The sequence below is a fragment of the Mytilus galloprovincialis genome, chromosome 6 (genome assembly GCF_965363235.1).
Source record: "Mytilus galloprovincialis chromosome 6, xbMytGall1.hap1.1, whole genome shotgun sequence".
Classification (NCBI taxonomy): Eukaryota; Metazoa; Mollusca; class Bivalvia; order Mytilida; family Mytilidae; genus Mytilus; species Mytilus galloprovincialis.
Genome location: NC_134843.1, coordinates 18,478,732 through 18,494,803, shown reverse-complemented (window position 1 = coordinate 18,494,803; position 16,072 = coordinate 18,478,732). Strand labels below are relative to the sequence as shown.

The window sequence follows — 16,072 nt, the reverse complement described above, 5'->3', positions numbered from 1 at the left end:
ACAACTCTGTTGGAGCAGTTTTTGCGTAATAAGCACACTCCTGTGTATGAAGTCCGTATAGTGTGAGCATGCACGTGCATAACGTATCAATTGAAATATGTAAACACACTACGACGGAACAGATGGAATGTTACTGCCGAGAAATGGGAAATTGATAATTGGGAAGATGAAGTCAAATCACTAATGACTGTTTAAATTCTCCCTGATTTTTCAACCCGATTTGTTCTTTCCGATCAAAATCGCTGATGATGCAACTAAAGCCATTCTTACATGATTAAAGAATGATTTTGTTTGCTAACGTCAAAAGAAGAACAAACGTTGTCACACTCTTAACCATTGTATTTAGTTTCTGTTTACTCTAGATTTTGCCAAAAATACCACAAAAATTATGAAAATAGAAAAAACGAATGCAGAAACACACAAGACAGAAAAGAAGTTTTATAAAAATAAACAACCTGAACTAATGATATAGTGACATTATCTGCTATTATCGTGGCAACGTCTTCTCTGATTGTGCAGGTTAATACAGGGCTAGAACAGAACATATAAATTATTATAGGATTTACGGATAAAACACGACAATAAGAAGAAAAGAAAATATAGAATTAATTTAATATTTATAGAAGATGCAAACTATTCTCTCATGAGCAAAACATATTAATATGAGAACAAACAAAAAAATCAGGAACAGGGACACATTGTATTGCATCCTCTTTTGGTTCACAGAAGAAAAAGATGTTGAAATTAATTCTTTTTATCCATATGAAAAGCTATCAACACCTGCACACGTGTTTTCTGCGTTATATTTAGGTTATCTTAATTTTCTCTTCTTACAATAATATACTACTCCTATACTTATTCCTATAACCAAAAGAAGAGATACTACGATGCCAGCTGTTTCTCCTTTATTCAAACCTGGAAAATATTAAATTTAATATATAAAATAACTAGCTTGTAGTACAAAATGCAATGAGGTTACTATCAAACCAGGTTCAATCCACCATTTTCTACATTTGAAAATGCCTGTACCAAGTCAGGAATATGACAGTTGTTGTCCATTCGTTTGATGTGTTTTATCATTTGATTTTGCCATTTGATTAAGTACTTTCCGTTTTGAATTTTTTCTCTCGGAGTTCAGTATTTTTGTGATTCTACTTTTTACTAGAGCTTTGTAATTATTGCATTAAGGAAATGCCATACACAAAAATTTGCTCAGCACTCAAATTCAAATGTCATACCTCAAGCTAAATACAGACCAACAACTCACGGACAAATAAACTCTTAATGTGTAGATGCAATTTCATATTTTAACGTAATTTCTTCGTTCGTTACACATTTCGTAATATGTGAAATGAAAATTCTTGGTTTGAGTCACGTTTTGGAAGAATGTTTCAGTGGTATTGCTACCACTACCAACCACTGAAAAGTTTCTGTTTCGCAAGAAAAACTACAAGTTTAAAATCAACAAAATACAAATCAAGAACTTTTACCAACTCGTACTTCTACCAACTAGTTCTTTCCCAACTATAATATACAAAATACAATTACGTACAACTTTATTTAATGGTATTCTGATGCAATTTCTTTTCAAATCAGGAAGTTTTAAAGTTGACTCGTCTTAGACAATCAGCTCTATTTTTCATGGCACTATATTAGTTGTCTGTTTATTTTCGACCTATGAGTTTGAACGTTCCTCCGTTATCTTTCGTCCCTATTTTAGACGAATCTAAAACATAGCATATCAGTTCTCCGTCTAGAAATCATGACACGTCCACATAAGGGTCTTACTCTAGAACTACCCTACATGTTGTGAAACGACTTTTTAATTTGTAATTTGCTGATTTTGCACATGTATTTTTCACGTGTGCAGTGATCTGTATTTGAATTATCGTCAGTCTTAGTCAAACGTCACAATGAGTATGATGAAAAATAGAAAGTAGAATGAATGAGATGAATGAACTAATGTATGAAAAATCTAACATTTCAATATATATAAGGACAACGATGAAATAAGTACCTGAATTTGAGAGGGTTAACTGATGAAGGACTATTTCATTAAATAAATTCATCATAGATACCAAGATAAAGGGACCAAAGTCTTCGTTTCAGCGACAACTTTTGATGTTTAATGTTAAGCAAACTTTAATGCATAACATAGAATAAACAAAAATACCGAACTCAAAAGTAAATTCAAAAGGAGAAAGTTCATAAAACATGACAAAAAAAATCAAACGGTTGGATTTGTCAAAGAACAAGCAAATGGAATAGACAAATGTCTTATTACTGACTATAAAATTCCCGTTTGAATGGTTTTACATTACTAATTTTTGGGGTTCTTTATAACTTGCTTATCGGTGTGAGTCAAGACTCCGTGTTGAAGGCCGAACCTTGACCTATAATGGTTTACTTTTATAAATTGTTATTTGGATGGAGATTTGTCTCATTTGCACTCATACCACATCTTCCTATATCTATATAAATCAACCCGCTAAATTTTGCCAATTATTCATTCGTTTATAAATCGACTATAATATTGTACGTACTCTGCAGAAGAATTATAACAAATTAGATATGATTTTCAGGAATTTGTTTTATAGAGTGTACCTCATCACATTGCATTTTTACGGATTATGGTAGATTCCTAGGCAACTTTTCTTACTTAACCTCAACAATGACACGATGACTTACACAGATTGATGCTAGTCATATCTTTATAGGAGACATTACCATTTTCTCGTAACTGACACAATATACCTAGCTGAACGCACAATTGTTTCACCATATTTTTTTAAAAGATGATGTTAACAGAAATCTATCAACCTTATTAAAAGTGTTAACAAAATCACTTCATGTTCATGAAGACAACTTATTTGACGAAGGAAAGTATACACAAAATGCAAAATAGCATCAATTGTATAACTGTATGATGCATTGTCCCTTTTCCGCATTATTCATGATTTGTATGCATCATAGATAAAGTTTTACTGGCATATTTAATTGTATATTACTTATTTAATGTATTCAGTAGAAGTTGGAATAACTCTTTTCATTATTCAAATTGATTCATAACAAAAATACCGAACTCCGAGGAAAATTCAACAACGCAAAGTCCATAATCAAATGATGAAATAAAAAGCTCAAAAACAAATCAAATGAATGGAGAACAAAACTCATATTCCTGACGTAAATAGATGTTTCAGGTAAATCATTGGTTATTGGTATGATAATATCAGTTTCGGAAAAAATATAAATGAATATACTGGATTTCATTTAAACGTAATAACACTTCTTATATTATTTACACATGAAAACTTTTACTCGCTCAACTATCATTTGTTTCGTTTTCGGGCGTCTTGATTGACAAAAAAAAATTGTTGTTGTTGATGTAGGTATAGGTCTCGGTTACAGCTTATGGTGAAGATGACAATGTAGATGTCAGGAATTGGAGTTATGTTATTATTTGTCCCTTCTACTATGTATCATTAATTGAGGGTCTTGATTCAATTTAAAAATCGTAAATGATTGTACATATTATTTAAACATATTCGCAGTTGTCTAAGCAATGTGTTTCTCTACATGTAAACTAAGGTCATTTTCTGACAACTTACAACTATGCAGTGTAGTTTCTATTAATTTTCAACTCTTCTTACCTGAAGGCGTCTGGCTAGATGAATGTGAAGAATCTGAAGCAGAAAATGCAAAGACATTAACAATAATTTTTAACACAAAAGCAGAACAAATTTAATAAAAGTCACATAAAGCGATATGATTAAAGATTTTTTTCACAGATGACCGATTCGCACTAACATTTGCTTTCTTAGTTCTTATACTATGGAAATAAACATCATAGATACCAGGACTAAATTTAGTATAATAGCCAGACGCGCGTTTCGTCTACAAAAGACTCATCAGTGACGCTCGAATCCAAAAAAGTTTAAAAGGCCAAATAAAGTACGAAGTTGAAGAGCATTGAGGACCAAAATTCCTAAAGGTTATGCCAAATACAGCCAAGGTAATCTATGTCTGAGGTAGAAAAGCCTTAGTATAATGTTCGTCTGTCTTGACTTCAAATTTCCTCGACACTGAATTCGCTTCCCTTGGAGTAAAATTAATATAATTGTATAAGGCGTGTTTCTCAAGGGTCTAGTTTCTTCGAACGGGATAAACATAGAGTCGAGAAGTAATGGAAATAAGGAATATCATGTACTGCAAATTTTACAGTCTGAAAGAACATAATAACAGTCAATGATTTCGTTAATTAGTTAAAACTTTTACAAAATTCTATTATAGATACAAATATTTGGTTTTCAAGTTGTGCTGTAGAAAAACTTTTTATGAACGAGATATTGAATTCTAGCATTTTCGTGGCTATCTCGTTTCTTGGTTTTGCCAAATACTGCATACTAGTACAACTTAATATTCATATGTGTTGTCTCCTTGGCAATAATAATATCTCCTTATTTTTGTTATCCTCTAGTTTCTAGTTTCGTAATTATGTTATCAGTGATCAGCTATCGAAACTTCATTAAGATAAAATAATTGTAAGATGCAAAACTATTGCCATTATTGTACATAAAGCAATAAATATTTTTTTTTAGTCCGAATCAAATTTTAACTACGCTTATCTGTTTCCTGGTATTATTTTGAACTAAATGGACGTTTTGACCTAATAAAAGTAGTACACCCTTGTTCAAAGATGATAAATCGATCGAGGGAAAACAAATCCATGTTACAAACTAAAACCGAGGGAAACATTTCTATTATAGAAAACAACGAAACAATAAAAGCACTGAAGTGCAACAAGAAACAAACAACAATGCAGCACTCCATACATTGAAACGAACAATTATATAACAACTGCTATTTTTCAGACTTGGAACAGGAAATTTTAAGAAAAAAAATGTTAAACCAAGTCCTTAAATATGGCCAGGTCCGTCGACATTTCCTCATCGACCATGATGTCTTATGATTTTTGAGTAAAACTCTATATTCGAATAAACATCTTTCCTGAAATTTTTTAAACATTGGATACAGATTAAGAAGATCTGAAAAAATGTTTGCCATGAACACAACATTCTTGTATTCAGAAAAAACACCTATTTTGAGGTAAACGATGAAGTAATCTAAGACCAGCACTGAAGTTCCTTACTTTTAGCAATGTATACAAACACGTCAGGATGTACTGAAATGGTCTTTTTTATACAGTTACCCACTTATCTAAATGTACACAGAACAAAAATCAGAAAATAATAACATTAATGTGTTCAAAAATTATTTGTTTTATAATTAATGGTGACTTCATTTATTTTATTACACGTCATAACGAATGGATATTAGTAAACTATTAAGAAGATCATGATGTTGTCCAATAAGAATTGGATACCATATAAATATCACAGTGTGGGAACGGAACTGTACGGTTTTCTAATAATTTGGTCATTCGGGAGACTGTCAAGCGGAGCTCCGACATTTGCAAAATAACAAGTTGCTTGATGGCAACTTTGACGAACTCTTATGTTCCTATATAACGTTTCTGCTTCAAGTTTTGATAGCTAAAACATTCTTTGTGTAAATACGAACCAATAAAATAATAAGAAAGATATATGCATCAAACGTTTTCCTTAGAATGGTGGAGCTCCGTGTAAAACGATCAAAATTGTCACACAACCGCGATCAAAAATGTCAAATAAACATCGAAAAATCAATGTTTGCTACCTGAATATTCACATGTACCTTTTCTGATATATAGTCTTACCTGTCTGAAAGTTTCAAAGCCATTGTCCCAGTAGAAATCGAAATATATTCATTTTCTCCATGTCGGATATTTTTATTGACTGTACAATCGCTTGCAAGTTTACTGTAATATCACTCGGAGCCTTCCTGTGCAATCGCTTGGAGCTTTTCTTTTCATCGTTTGGCCACCTAGACTTTTCCGAAAGGAGGGTAACATACTTTACCTTGTTATGACTTCACGGTCCAGCTAGCAATCAAGCTAGTCAAAGGTATTACCTCACCTACACACTCATTGCATTTTGATGTAATAGTTTCTAGTGGCATATGACTAATTTTAACTCTTAAGTAGATAATGCTTACAACTATCTCTTTTGCCACATTCATGATCAGTTTATGTTTTCCATGATACTTTTGTCATATAAATATTTATTAAAACTACTGCAATCCAATACAATACATGTCTGGCTTGATTTTTCTCTCTTTTTTCTGTGATGATTTAATAACAGTTAGTTATTTGGTATTGTTATCATTTTTTTTAAACCTAAATTTCACTCAAAAGTGTTACTGGTGTTTGAAGATTTTATTTGAATGGATGTAACCTGCATTAGCGGATCCTGTATGCGGGGAGAGGGAGTTTTGGTGGTTGAAACCTCATTTTTTTTCGATTTTTTTTTAATTTTGTGGACGTTTCAGGGTGTTCGTGGTATGAATTCCCCTTTTGCAGAAAGGCGGGATCCGCATCTGGTCTGATATCGTCAATGATAGTATTAAATGATGATCCGATCATTCAACTGATTTTTTATAGTTTGGGTTTGTGCTGTGCTAGTTTTGGGGAGAAATGAGCGCACACAGACATTTTTAACTCTGCTAAATTCGTTATGTACCTGTTTCAAGTCAATAGCTCGTAGTTCAGTGGTTGTCGTTGGTTCATGTCTGTCATATATGTTTTTCGTAAATTGTTTTATTATGAATTAGGCCGTCAGTTAAATTCGAAAGGTATTGATTCTTATTTTTCATGTCGGGACCTTTTATAGCCGACTATAAATGCTTAAATCCAATTATTTTTTGAACTTTGACAATCATATCACATCTCCTTATTTTTATATTGAAGATATAAATGTGGTTTGATAAAATGTTGTTCTCACAAAAAAAACACCAACTGTTTCGTTCGTTTGTCGGATGCTATAGTTGGGAATATTGAAAAGTTCTTGAATCGTGACATTGATATAAAATAAATCATGTTGAAAGATTTTGTGTTTTCTCTGTTTTTTAGATAACAAGTTCTCTCCCATCCTTGATAAAATTTAATTTTACTGGAGCTTTTTCTACCAGTATCTATAGCTTGTAATAAACAGACATCTCATTTTAAATTATACCACATCTTCTTATTTTAATATCATGTTTATTGACATATACGTGTCTTTTCTTGGATTATTGGTTAACTACCACCATTCCACATTCGAATTCCTTTATCATGTTACAATATCCCGATCCTGTGATGAAAAAATCTTTGTTGTATTGTTCAAATATGTATTTTGTTTAAAATTGCTGTTAAATAATAAGTAAAATTCAAAATAGGCTAATTACCCTTCCAGAGCATCTAGTCACCTTTTCGGTATATATAAATATTTATTTTGTTCGAGGATTATTTTCACTTATATTTTAGATGAGATTCTTAACATATTTTGTACTGTCCTTTTCTTTTTGTCTTGTATACTTATTCAGTGGTTGTTTGTTTATGTGTTACATATTTGTTTTTCGTTCATTTTTTGTACATAAATAAGCCGTTAGTTTTCTCGTTTTACATTGTTATTTCGGGGCATTTTATAGCTGACTATACAGCATGGGCTTTGTTCATTGTTGATGACCGTATGGTGACCTATTGTTGGTAATTTCTGCGTCATTTTGGTCTCTTGTGGAGAGTTGTCTCTTTGGCAATCATACCACACCTTCTTTTTGATATCTATTGTACACATTTTGTTTTCGTCCCTAATATAGTCACCTTTAAAGGGTTCCTTGATAGAATCTTAATTCTCAAAATGACTGGTTTTGTGCTTATTTTCACTTCAAATACCATAATGAATATAATAGGACAGCAAGAAACAACCAATGGAATGCATATGCAATATATCTAATAAATTTGGCCAAGCAATTCTACAGGAAAGCTCCAAGCGATTGTACAGGAAGGCTCCGAGTGATATCACAGTAAACTTGCAAGCGATTGTACAGTCAATAAAAATATCCGACATGGAGAAAATAAATATATTTCGATTTCTACTGGGACAATGGCTTTAAAACTTTCAGACAGGTAAGACTATATATCAGAAAAGGTACATGCTAATATTCAGGTAGCAAACATTGATTTTTCGATGTTTATTTGACATTTTTTATCGCTGTTGTGTGACAATTTGATCGATTTACACGGAGCTCCACCATTCTAAGGAAAACGTTTGGATGCATATATCTTTCTTATTATTTTATTGGTTCATATTTACACAAAGAATGTTTTAGCTATCAAAACTTGAAGCAGAAACGTTATATAGGAACATAAGAGTTCATCAAAGTTCCCATCAAGCAACTTGTTATTTTGCAAATGTCGGAGCCCCGCTTGACAGTCTCCCGAATGACCAAATTGTTAAAAAAACGTACAGTTCCGTTCCCACACTGTGAATATATATACTTCATAATTCATAATACCTCAGCTGATCTATCTGTACAATATCATGACCTAAACTGTATGCGATTTTTTATTAATATATTTTATGATTTATATCTGATCAACAAAACTGTGAATGGAAACGGGGAATGTGTCAAATAAAGAACAACTCGACCAAAGGGCAGAGAACAACCAAAGGCTACCAATATATATATGATTGATTCTGGTGTTGTTTCAAGCTAACTACGTTGTTGTTTGAACTGAAAGACGTCTCAACAATAGTTTAAAAAACAGACACAACGTTTTTTGTTTATAACATACATATGTGTAAACCCGTAAAAAAATACATCAGGGTCTATGGTATCTTTTCAATGAACCAATGAATGCATTGTATCTCTTTTATATGAAGACCTTGTAAATAGTCCGAGCTGAGAATGATCTTGTGCATTGGTCAATTATAAATATTGACAAGATATAGGACCGCTAGTGTGAGGTAATGTCTACCAATACATTTTTGTATGATTCATCTCATGCAATAATTATGTGCATTTTTTCTATCAAAGTAGCTATACATATTACGTCATAAACTAAGTTAGTAATAATATAATCAGTGTTCCGACCTACGAATTGGTAGCTACAACACACAACATAAACCTTGTACATGAAGACATTTTTTTAAAGACCAATACTGAATAGGAAATATATTTTTTATTAAGTGCACTTATACCTGGTGATTCAAGTATTGGATAAAGAATTGGTCACTTACGCGCATGCTTTTCCTGGATCCGCCACTAATATTGATTTATAAAAACCTAACACTCACCTATTTTAACTGTATAAGATATGTTCGAAGAATCATAAAAACACGTCCACGTCATTTGATCGTCCTTCTTTAGTAGAGGGTCTATTATCACAAAAATACTAGATGTGTTCCCCAAAAACATGAAGTTGTCCTGAGTCTTTAGATCACAAAAACCTGTTTTATGACATGTGATACGTTGCATGTTAGAATTACTCCATGTTGCTGGGCCTTCAAAGGAGCTGATTTGACATGCCAATAATAAATGCGAATTTAATTTGAGCGAGCCATATCCTTCAATAGAAATTGCACCTAAAAAAATTAAAAAAAAATTACGATGTTTCTATACAGATATAAGTTTGGGGCCCTTTATAGCTTGTTGTTCGGTGTGAGCCATGGCTCTGTGTTCAAGGCCGTACATTGACCTATAATGGTTTACTTTTTTAAAACTGTTATTCGGATGGAGAGTTCTCATTGGCACTCACACCACATCTTCCTATATCTATATAAGATATCTTTTTTCGCTAATATAAAATATCAATAAAAGTAGTAATACTAAAGTTTAAAAGCAAAATAAAGTTAAAAAGGAAAATGTATGCATTAAATTCAAAACTATAAGACATTGTTATAGCTAGTCAGTACTTCGGTACTGACATGATTTATAACATTCATTTCGAAAATTTTCCGTTTATAAATTCATAATGTTTAAAAAAAACCCCAGAGGTTTCAAATCGAGTAGGCAAAGTTGACCTTCGATAAATCTATCTATTTTAGCTACTTTTGGTCATAAAGCTCTTCAACTGTTGCGATTTTAAACATCCTTGGCTTTTAAATATTCGGCTTTGAGCGTTCCTGATGGAGGTTAAGGAATAGTCTTTGGTAACAATTAACAAATGCTTAGCGTAAAATAAAAGTTGAAATAACAAAAATATCGAACTCCAAGAAAAATTCAAGACTGACGATACAATCTAGACTCAATCTAGTGTTGAAGAAGTTTTTACAATGAGTTGTATTGTGAAGCTTACATGATTTTCTTGATAGAGGGTTGCTGCTCATAAGGAAGCTCTTAAACCAAGAGTTGCAAATGGTGAGGTTGAAATCATCCCTTCGTAAATTTTACAGACGCTATCACGAGTTGGTTGACCGTTATGGAATAACCGTTTCACAAATGATATCGGATATATTCCTTACGTCGTAACTACATTCCCCTCCCCTTTCATGAATGTGACCTACCGTATTAGACTATTTACCGGATTTGTTATCACATAAGCAACACGACAGGTGTCACATGTGCAGCAGGAGCTGCTTACCCTTCTTGAGCACCTGAGAACACCCCTGTTTTTCGTGAGGTTCGTGTTGCTTATTCTTTAGTTTTTTATGTTGTGGCATGTCTATTATTGTTTGTCTGTTTGTCTTTTTCATTTTTAGCCATGGTGTTGCCAGTTTATTTTCGATTCATGAGTTTGACTGTCCCTTTGGTATCTTTCCTCCCTCTTTTGCATGCTCTTCAACTTGGTACTTGTTTGGATTTACAACTATTTTGATCTGAGCGTCACTGATGAGTCTTATGTAGACGAAACGCGCGTCTGGCGTATTAAATTATAATCCTGAAACCTTTGATAACTATTGACACCACTGGGTCGATGCCACTGCTGGTGGACATTTCGTCCTCGAGGGTATCACCAGCCCAGTAGTCAGCACTTGGGGGTTGACATGAATATCAAATATATGGTCATTTTTATAAATTTCCGGTTACAAAACTTTGAATTTTTCAAAAAGCCTAGGGTTTTCTAATCCCAGGAATATATTATCTTAGCCGTATTTGACACAACTCTTTGGAAGTTTTTGTCCTCAATGCTTTTCAACTTTGTACATGTTTGGATTTACAACTATTTTGATCTGAGCGTCACTGATGAGTCTTATGTAGACGAAACGCGCGTCTGGCGTATTAGATTATAATCCGGATACCTTTGATAACTATTTACCCCATTGGGTCGATGCCACTGATGGTGGACGTTTCGTTCCCGAGGGTGTCACCAGCCCAGTAGTCAGCACTTCGATGATGACATGAATATCAAATTATATGGTCATTTTTGCAAATTTCCTGTTAGAAAACTTTGAATTTTTCGAAAAACTAAGGATTTTCATATCCCAGGAATAGATTACCTTAGCCGTATTTGGGACAACGTTTTGGAATTTTCGATCCTCAATGCTTTTCAACTTTTTACTTGTTTGGATTTACAACTTTTTTGATCTGAGCGTCACTGATGATACTAATGTAGACGAAACGCGTGTCTGGCGTATTAAATTATAATCCTGGTACCTTTGATAACTATTTACAACTTATCAAGTTATCAAGAAAAAGTATCAACTAACTCCAAAGAGCTTTCAAAAAGGGAAAGTTCCATATCAAACGGCAAAATCAATTATTCATATTCCTGACTTGGCACAGGCATTTACTTATTTTGAAAAGGGTGGATTAAACCTTGTTTAATAACTAGCTAAGCCTCTCACTGAATGACAGTCGCACAGATTTCCGTGATATGGACTTTAAAGGCCAACCAAAGTTTCACTCTCAGTTGTTACTGGTAGGATAATAATTAACTTACGTCGGATATCGGTTAATTGTTGAATACGATTTGTTAGTTTAGATGGCGTCGTCAAAGAATAGTGGCATAATTGCGGAATTCTATCTAACAACTGTCGGAGGGTAAATTCACAGCCCGTCATTTATTAGCATTTTTTTTTAAATGAATTCCTTTTGATTAGTTGCTTCGATTTAAAATTAAATTGATCATCAAATTGTGCATTGATTGCATTTTTTCATTAATGTGCAAAGATGGAACTTTTTTTTTAAATTTCAAATATAAAACTCTAGTTTTAATTACACAAATATTTTATTCAACTAAAAAGATATTCTAAACTATGTGTTTGACCATTTAGAAAGCAATCGCACATTGTAATACATTTAACATTACTTAATGGTTCAATACTTCAAAGAGTAAACTATGGTATATAAATGTGGTCATCTTTTGAATTCTTCGATAGAGCAGTGCAAAAGGGAGGTCCGCTTGGCTGTGCTGAAGGAATGAAAACACATCAGTGCATATTCGAAAAAAAACCCAAAGAGGTTCAATCCTCTTCCGCAGAAATGGAGAATGCCACGTACTCTTTACGATCAATAAGCATTAAAACATCTTTTGGCGGTCATCTAATAGCTTATTGCAAGTAAAAATTGCCGAGGCAAAACTCACACTCCCGCTCACACTACTAGTGCGACCAAGTTTTTCGGTTTTGGTTATACTTTATAAAATAGTTTCAGCCATGTTTCTATTTTATTACAAAGGAAGAAAAATAAACTACATTTTAGAAGGAAAAGTTAAGAAATTTGTTTAATTCTTATAAAACAAGTTGCTAGAGAAGCCCTTTGAAGTACCGACCTTGCAGCATAAATAAACTCAAAGGCAAAACTTAGAAAGATTTTTTAAATTAGTGTTAACAATTTGGTATCCGTATGTATTTATCGTGTCTATTTTTTCTCTATTTTTTTTTAATCAAATTCGACCCTGTTTGTAGTACCAATCTATCCAATAAAGTAATCACAAAAACAGCTTCCTTCGACATCGAATTTTACTACAGTGGTCATCTCAATACGGAAATATATATCAAACAAGATTTTGACATGTAAATGGTCCTCACCTTTCCATCAACATTCCAACTTCACCCTTGTAATGAGCATATCTTTCTCATCTCATATGATATTCGAATGTTTGCAAATGATACTCAGACTTTGTAAAACCTCATCAGTGTCTGGAAAACTATTAATCAGCCAGGGTTTGTCAAAGAACGTCTGTCACTGTCTGCTTCACAAATATTACGGGATGGTCTTGATTTATAGGTTCTAGATGCAAAATTTTATGATTTTTTTTATTTACTTTTTAGTTTGCACTGTCTTTGTCTTTGTACTATTGTGTTCCTTTTGGTCGTATGATTCTTAAAGTGATTCGATATGTGTATCTCAAACTATCGAATATTTGGTTTTGGTGTTTCTGGTGCGTAGGGAACACAGGTGCGATTTGGATGCATGATGTATGAATAGTGTTGTTTAGATTTTTATACCCTGATATTTAAGGTTACTTATTTTTTCTTTATAGGGAAAGTGTATAATAAAATATGTTTACTTAACTGTATGTACATACGTACATTTAATAGACAAACTCACCGTTTATTGATTTCCAAGTTAATAAAGTATATACACAAAATGTTAAATAATCCATTGTTATGTCTTTTTATCTCCTTTATCCAATGTCCATTTCATGCATTTGATGACTATAATATCAAATTTTTTTACACCATGGATCTTATTTATGGTTTCTCCGTATACTCTGTGTGTAAAAGCATGAACAAATGCATGTTATATCATTAAATTAATTCAATATGTAAACAGTGATCGAGCGCAGCAGTGTTAGTTATGATAATAATTTCATGTATGTTCATTGTTATTCTGCTTTTCACATGTTGAAATGTACTTTTATTTAATTTATTTATGCATTTCTCTGTCCTAATATTCTTGTGTTTATTTGTACTGATTCCTGTCACTAAGAAGTCATTTTAACGGTATATTTAATAGTGACATATAAGCGGGAGGTTTGGCTTATCATAAAACCAGGTTCAATCCACCATTTGTTTTTCTTAAAACGCCCTCTACCAAGTACGTGATATGGAATTTGTTATCAAATGATCTGTTTCTTTTTATGTTGGCGTTTGTTTTTGTTGCAGTTCAGTTTTTCTATTGTTCAAATTTTTTTCCAATAATATTTGAAAAAGGTAAAATTACAAAAATACTGAACTTCGAGGAAAAATCTGAATGGAAAATCCCTAATCAAATGGCAAAATTAGAAGCTCAAACACATCAAACGAATGGATAACAACTGTCATATTTCTGACTTGGTACAGGCTATTTCTTCTTATGTAGAAAATGGTGGATTAAACCTGGTTTAAGGCTAGATAAACCTCTCACTTATATGAAAGTAGCACCAAAATCAACCATATTGACAAAAATGTGTGAACAAAACAAACAGACACAATAGTCAAAAATTCCACAAACAGAGGCACAACAGCAATTCGAGCCCCACCAAAAACTGGGGGTGATCTCAGGTGGTCCGGGTAAACAGATCCTGCTTCAAATGTGGCATCCGTCGTGTTTCTGATTGATTCATTTCCTCGGTTTTAATTTGAAACTCGGATTTGTTTTTGCTTACTCGATTCATGAATATTGAACAGCAGTTTACTACTGTTGTCTTTATATAACCAAAGCGTACGATACTTTCTCTTGTATAAGTTCTGTATTCTACAGTTGATAGAACTATATAAGTGATGAAGAAGTCCAAATTATTTAGTTGATTTTTTGAAATTATCTGAATTTAAATTCATAAAATCATTTTGTAATTTTTTCAACACATTCAATTCGCTGTTGTAGACAATTTTAACAAACTTAAGTATTACAAAATTAGTAGTTCCTGCAATGAAAGACATATCGTTATTTTTCCAAAAATAAAACTCGATGTACACAAAGTGAAACTGTCCATTTCAGTAGGAATTTGAAATAAGCTAAAACTGTACCAATTGTGTTGCACCAGACGCGAATCTCGACAATTAATATATTAAACTCACTATAGAAACGTTGAAGAGCTGATATAACATAAAAAAAAAACACAATATAAAAAGTTATAACTGGTGAAATAAATATGGAGAAATTGGCGGAACCTCTATATAACTTCGAGATAGAAAAAACACCAGGTTTATTATTATTATTATTTAAGATAACTTAAAGGTTTTATTCCAATCGCTCATTGAAACATCTTCGATAAATGCTTACGAACCCCCAAAAAATACAAATTAATAACAGAAAGCATGAACACGAAAGAGTGTAAAAAGTATAACTAACTAGCATTTACACAATTAGAAAAATCATCATATTATAAGAAAAGACTTTAGGTTCTTTTGTGTCGTTTGAATGCAGTCCCGTTGACGAGTATCCCGATCTGGTTAAAATCATAAAATTAAGAAATTGAGGTAAAAAGTTCCCACCCGTGACCAATTGTCGAAGATGTAAGCAACTATAGGTCAACGTTAAGCCTTTAACAATGAGCAGATTTAGAATATTATAAATGTAAATCTTTAATCTTAAAGAATAACGAAGACCCCAAGATATTGAGAAGGACTATGAAAACAGTATGCCCAACATAATGAAGTACACAGAAACAGCCTAAAAATTAAAATACTAATATTGAAAACAGAAGTAGAAAACAATAACTCAATTGTGCCGATTTACAAGTTGGTTCAAATATTTTACGAGGTCCCGTTAAAAATAAGCTAGACATTATGAAATCGTCTTAAATGGTAAAATGTTTACTTACATTCCTTGGGACGTTAGAACAGTTAAAATGAGATCCTTTTCAATCAATTTTTCAAATCTGAAAGTAGACTGAAGAAAAATTCACTGATTATTTGAAACAGGTAACAATACCGACATTTAAAAGATTTGTGTACGATACACAATAATCAATAAAAGTAAAATAAATCATCGTTGCATATAAATATGTTTGTTGACATACCAATATTATTTAAATTTATTTCATTTTTCTTTATTATGAATCATTGGCTTTACCTACATTAATTCTGGTTCCAATATATATATATATGTTGATTTTAACAACAATAACTACCACAGGAACATTTTTTTTTTCTTTTTCTGGATAAAAAAATTAAGTATACAAAAGTCATTAGATATTTTTTTTAATTATATTGCGAAAAAAATAAAACATGATTGACAACGTTAGGTACTAGTATATTATATTGAATACATACTTTGTCCTTGATAA

At 32.3% G+C, this 16,072-nt stretch overlaps 1 protein-coding gene across 1 annotated transcript; it reads right to left on the bottom strand.

Moving 5' to 3' along the window:
* Positions 1–593: 593 nt before the first annotated feature.
* LOC143078017 (uncharacterized) lies at positions 594–15,725 on the bottom strand. Its single transcript, XM_076253041.1, has 5 exons — positions 15,608–15,725; positions 13,411–13,573; positions 9,213–9,500; positions 3,651–3,683; positions 594–915 (listed from the first exon to the last, which is right to left on the bottom strand). The coding sequence occupies exons 2-5, from the start codon at positions 13,463–13,465 to the stop codon at positions 812–814; spliced, it is 480 nt and encodes a 159-aa protein (XP_076109156.1). The 5' UTR covers positions 13,466–13,573; positions 15,608–15,725; the 3' UTR covers positions 594–811.
* Positions 15,726–16,072: the final 347 nt, after the last annotated feature.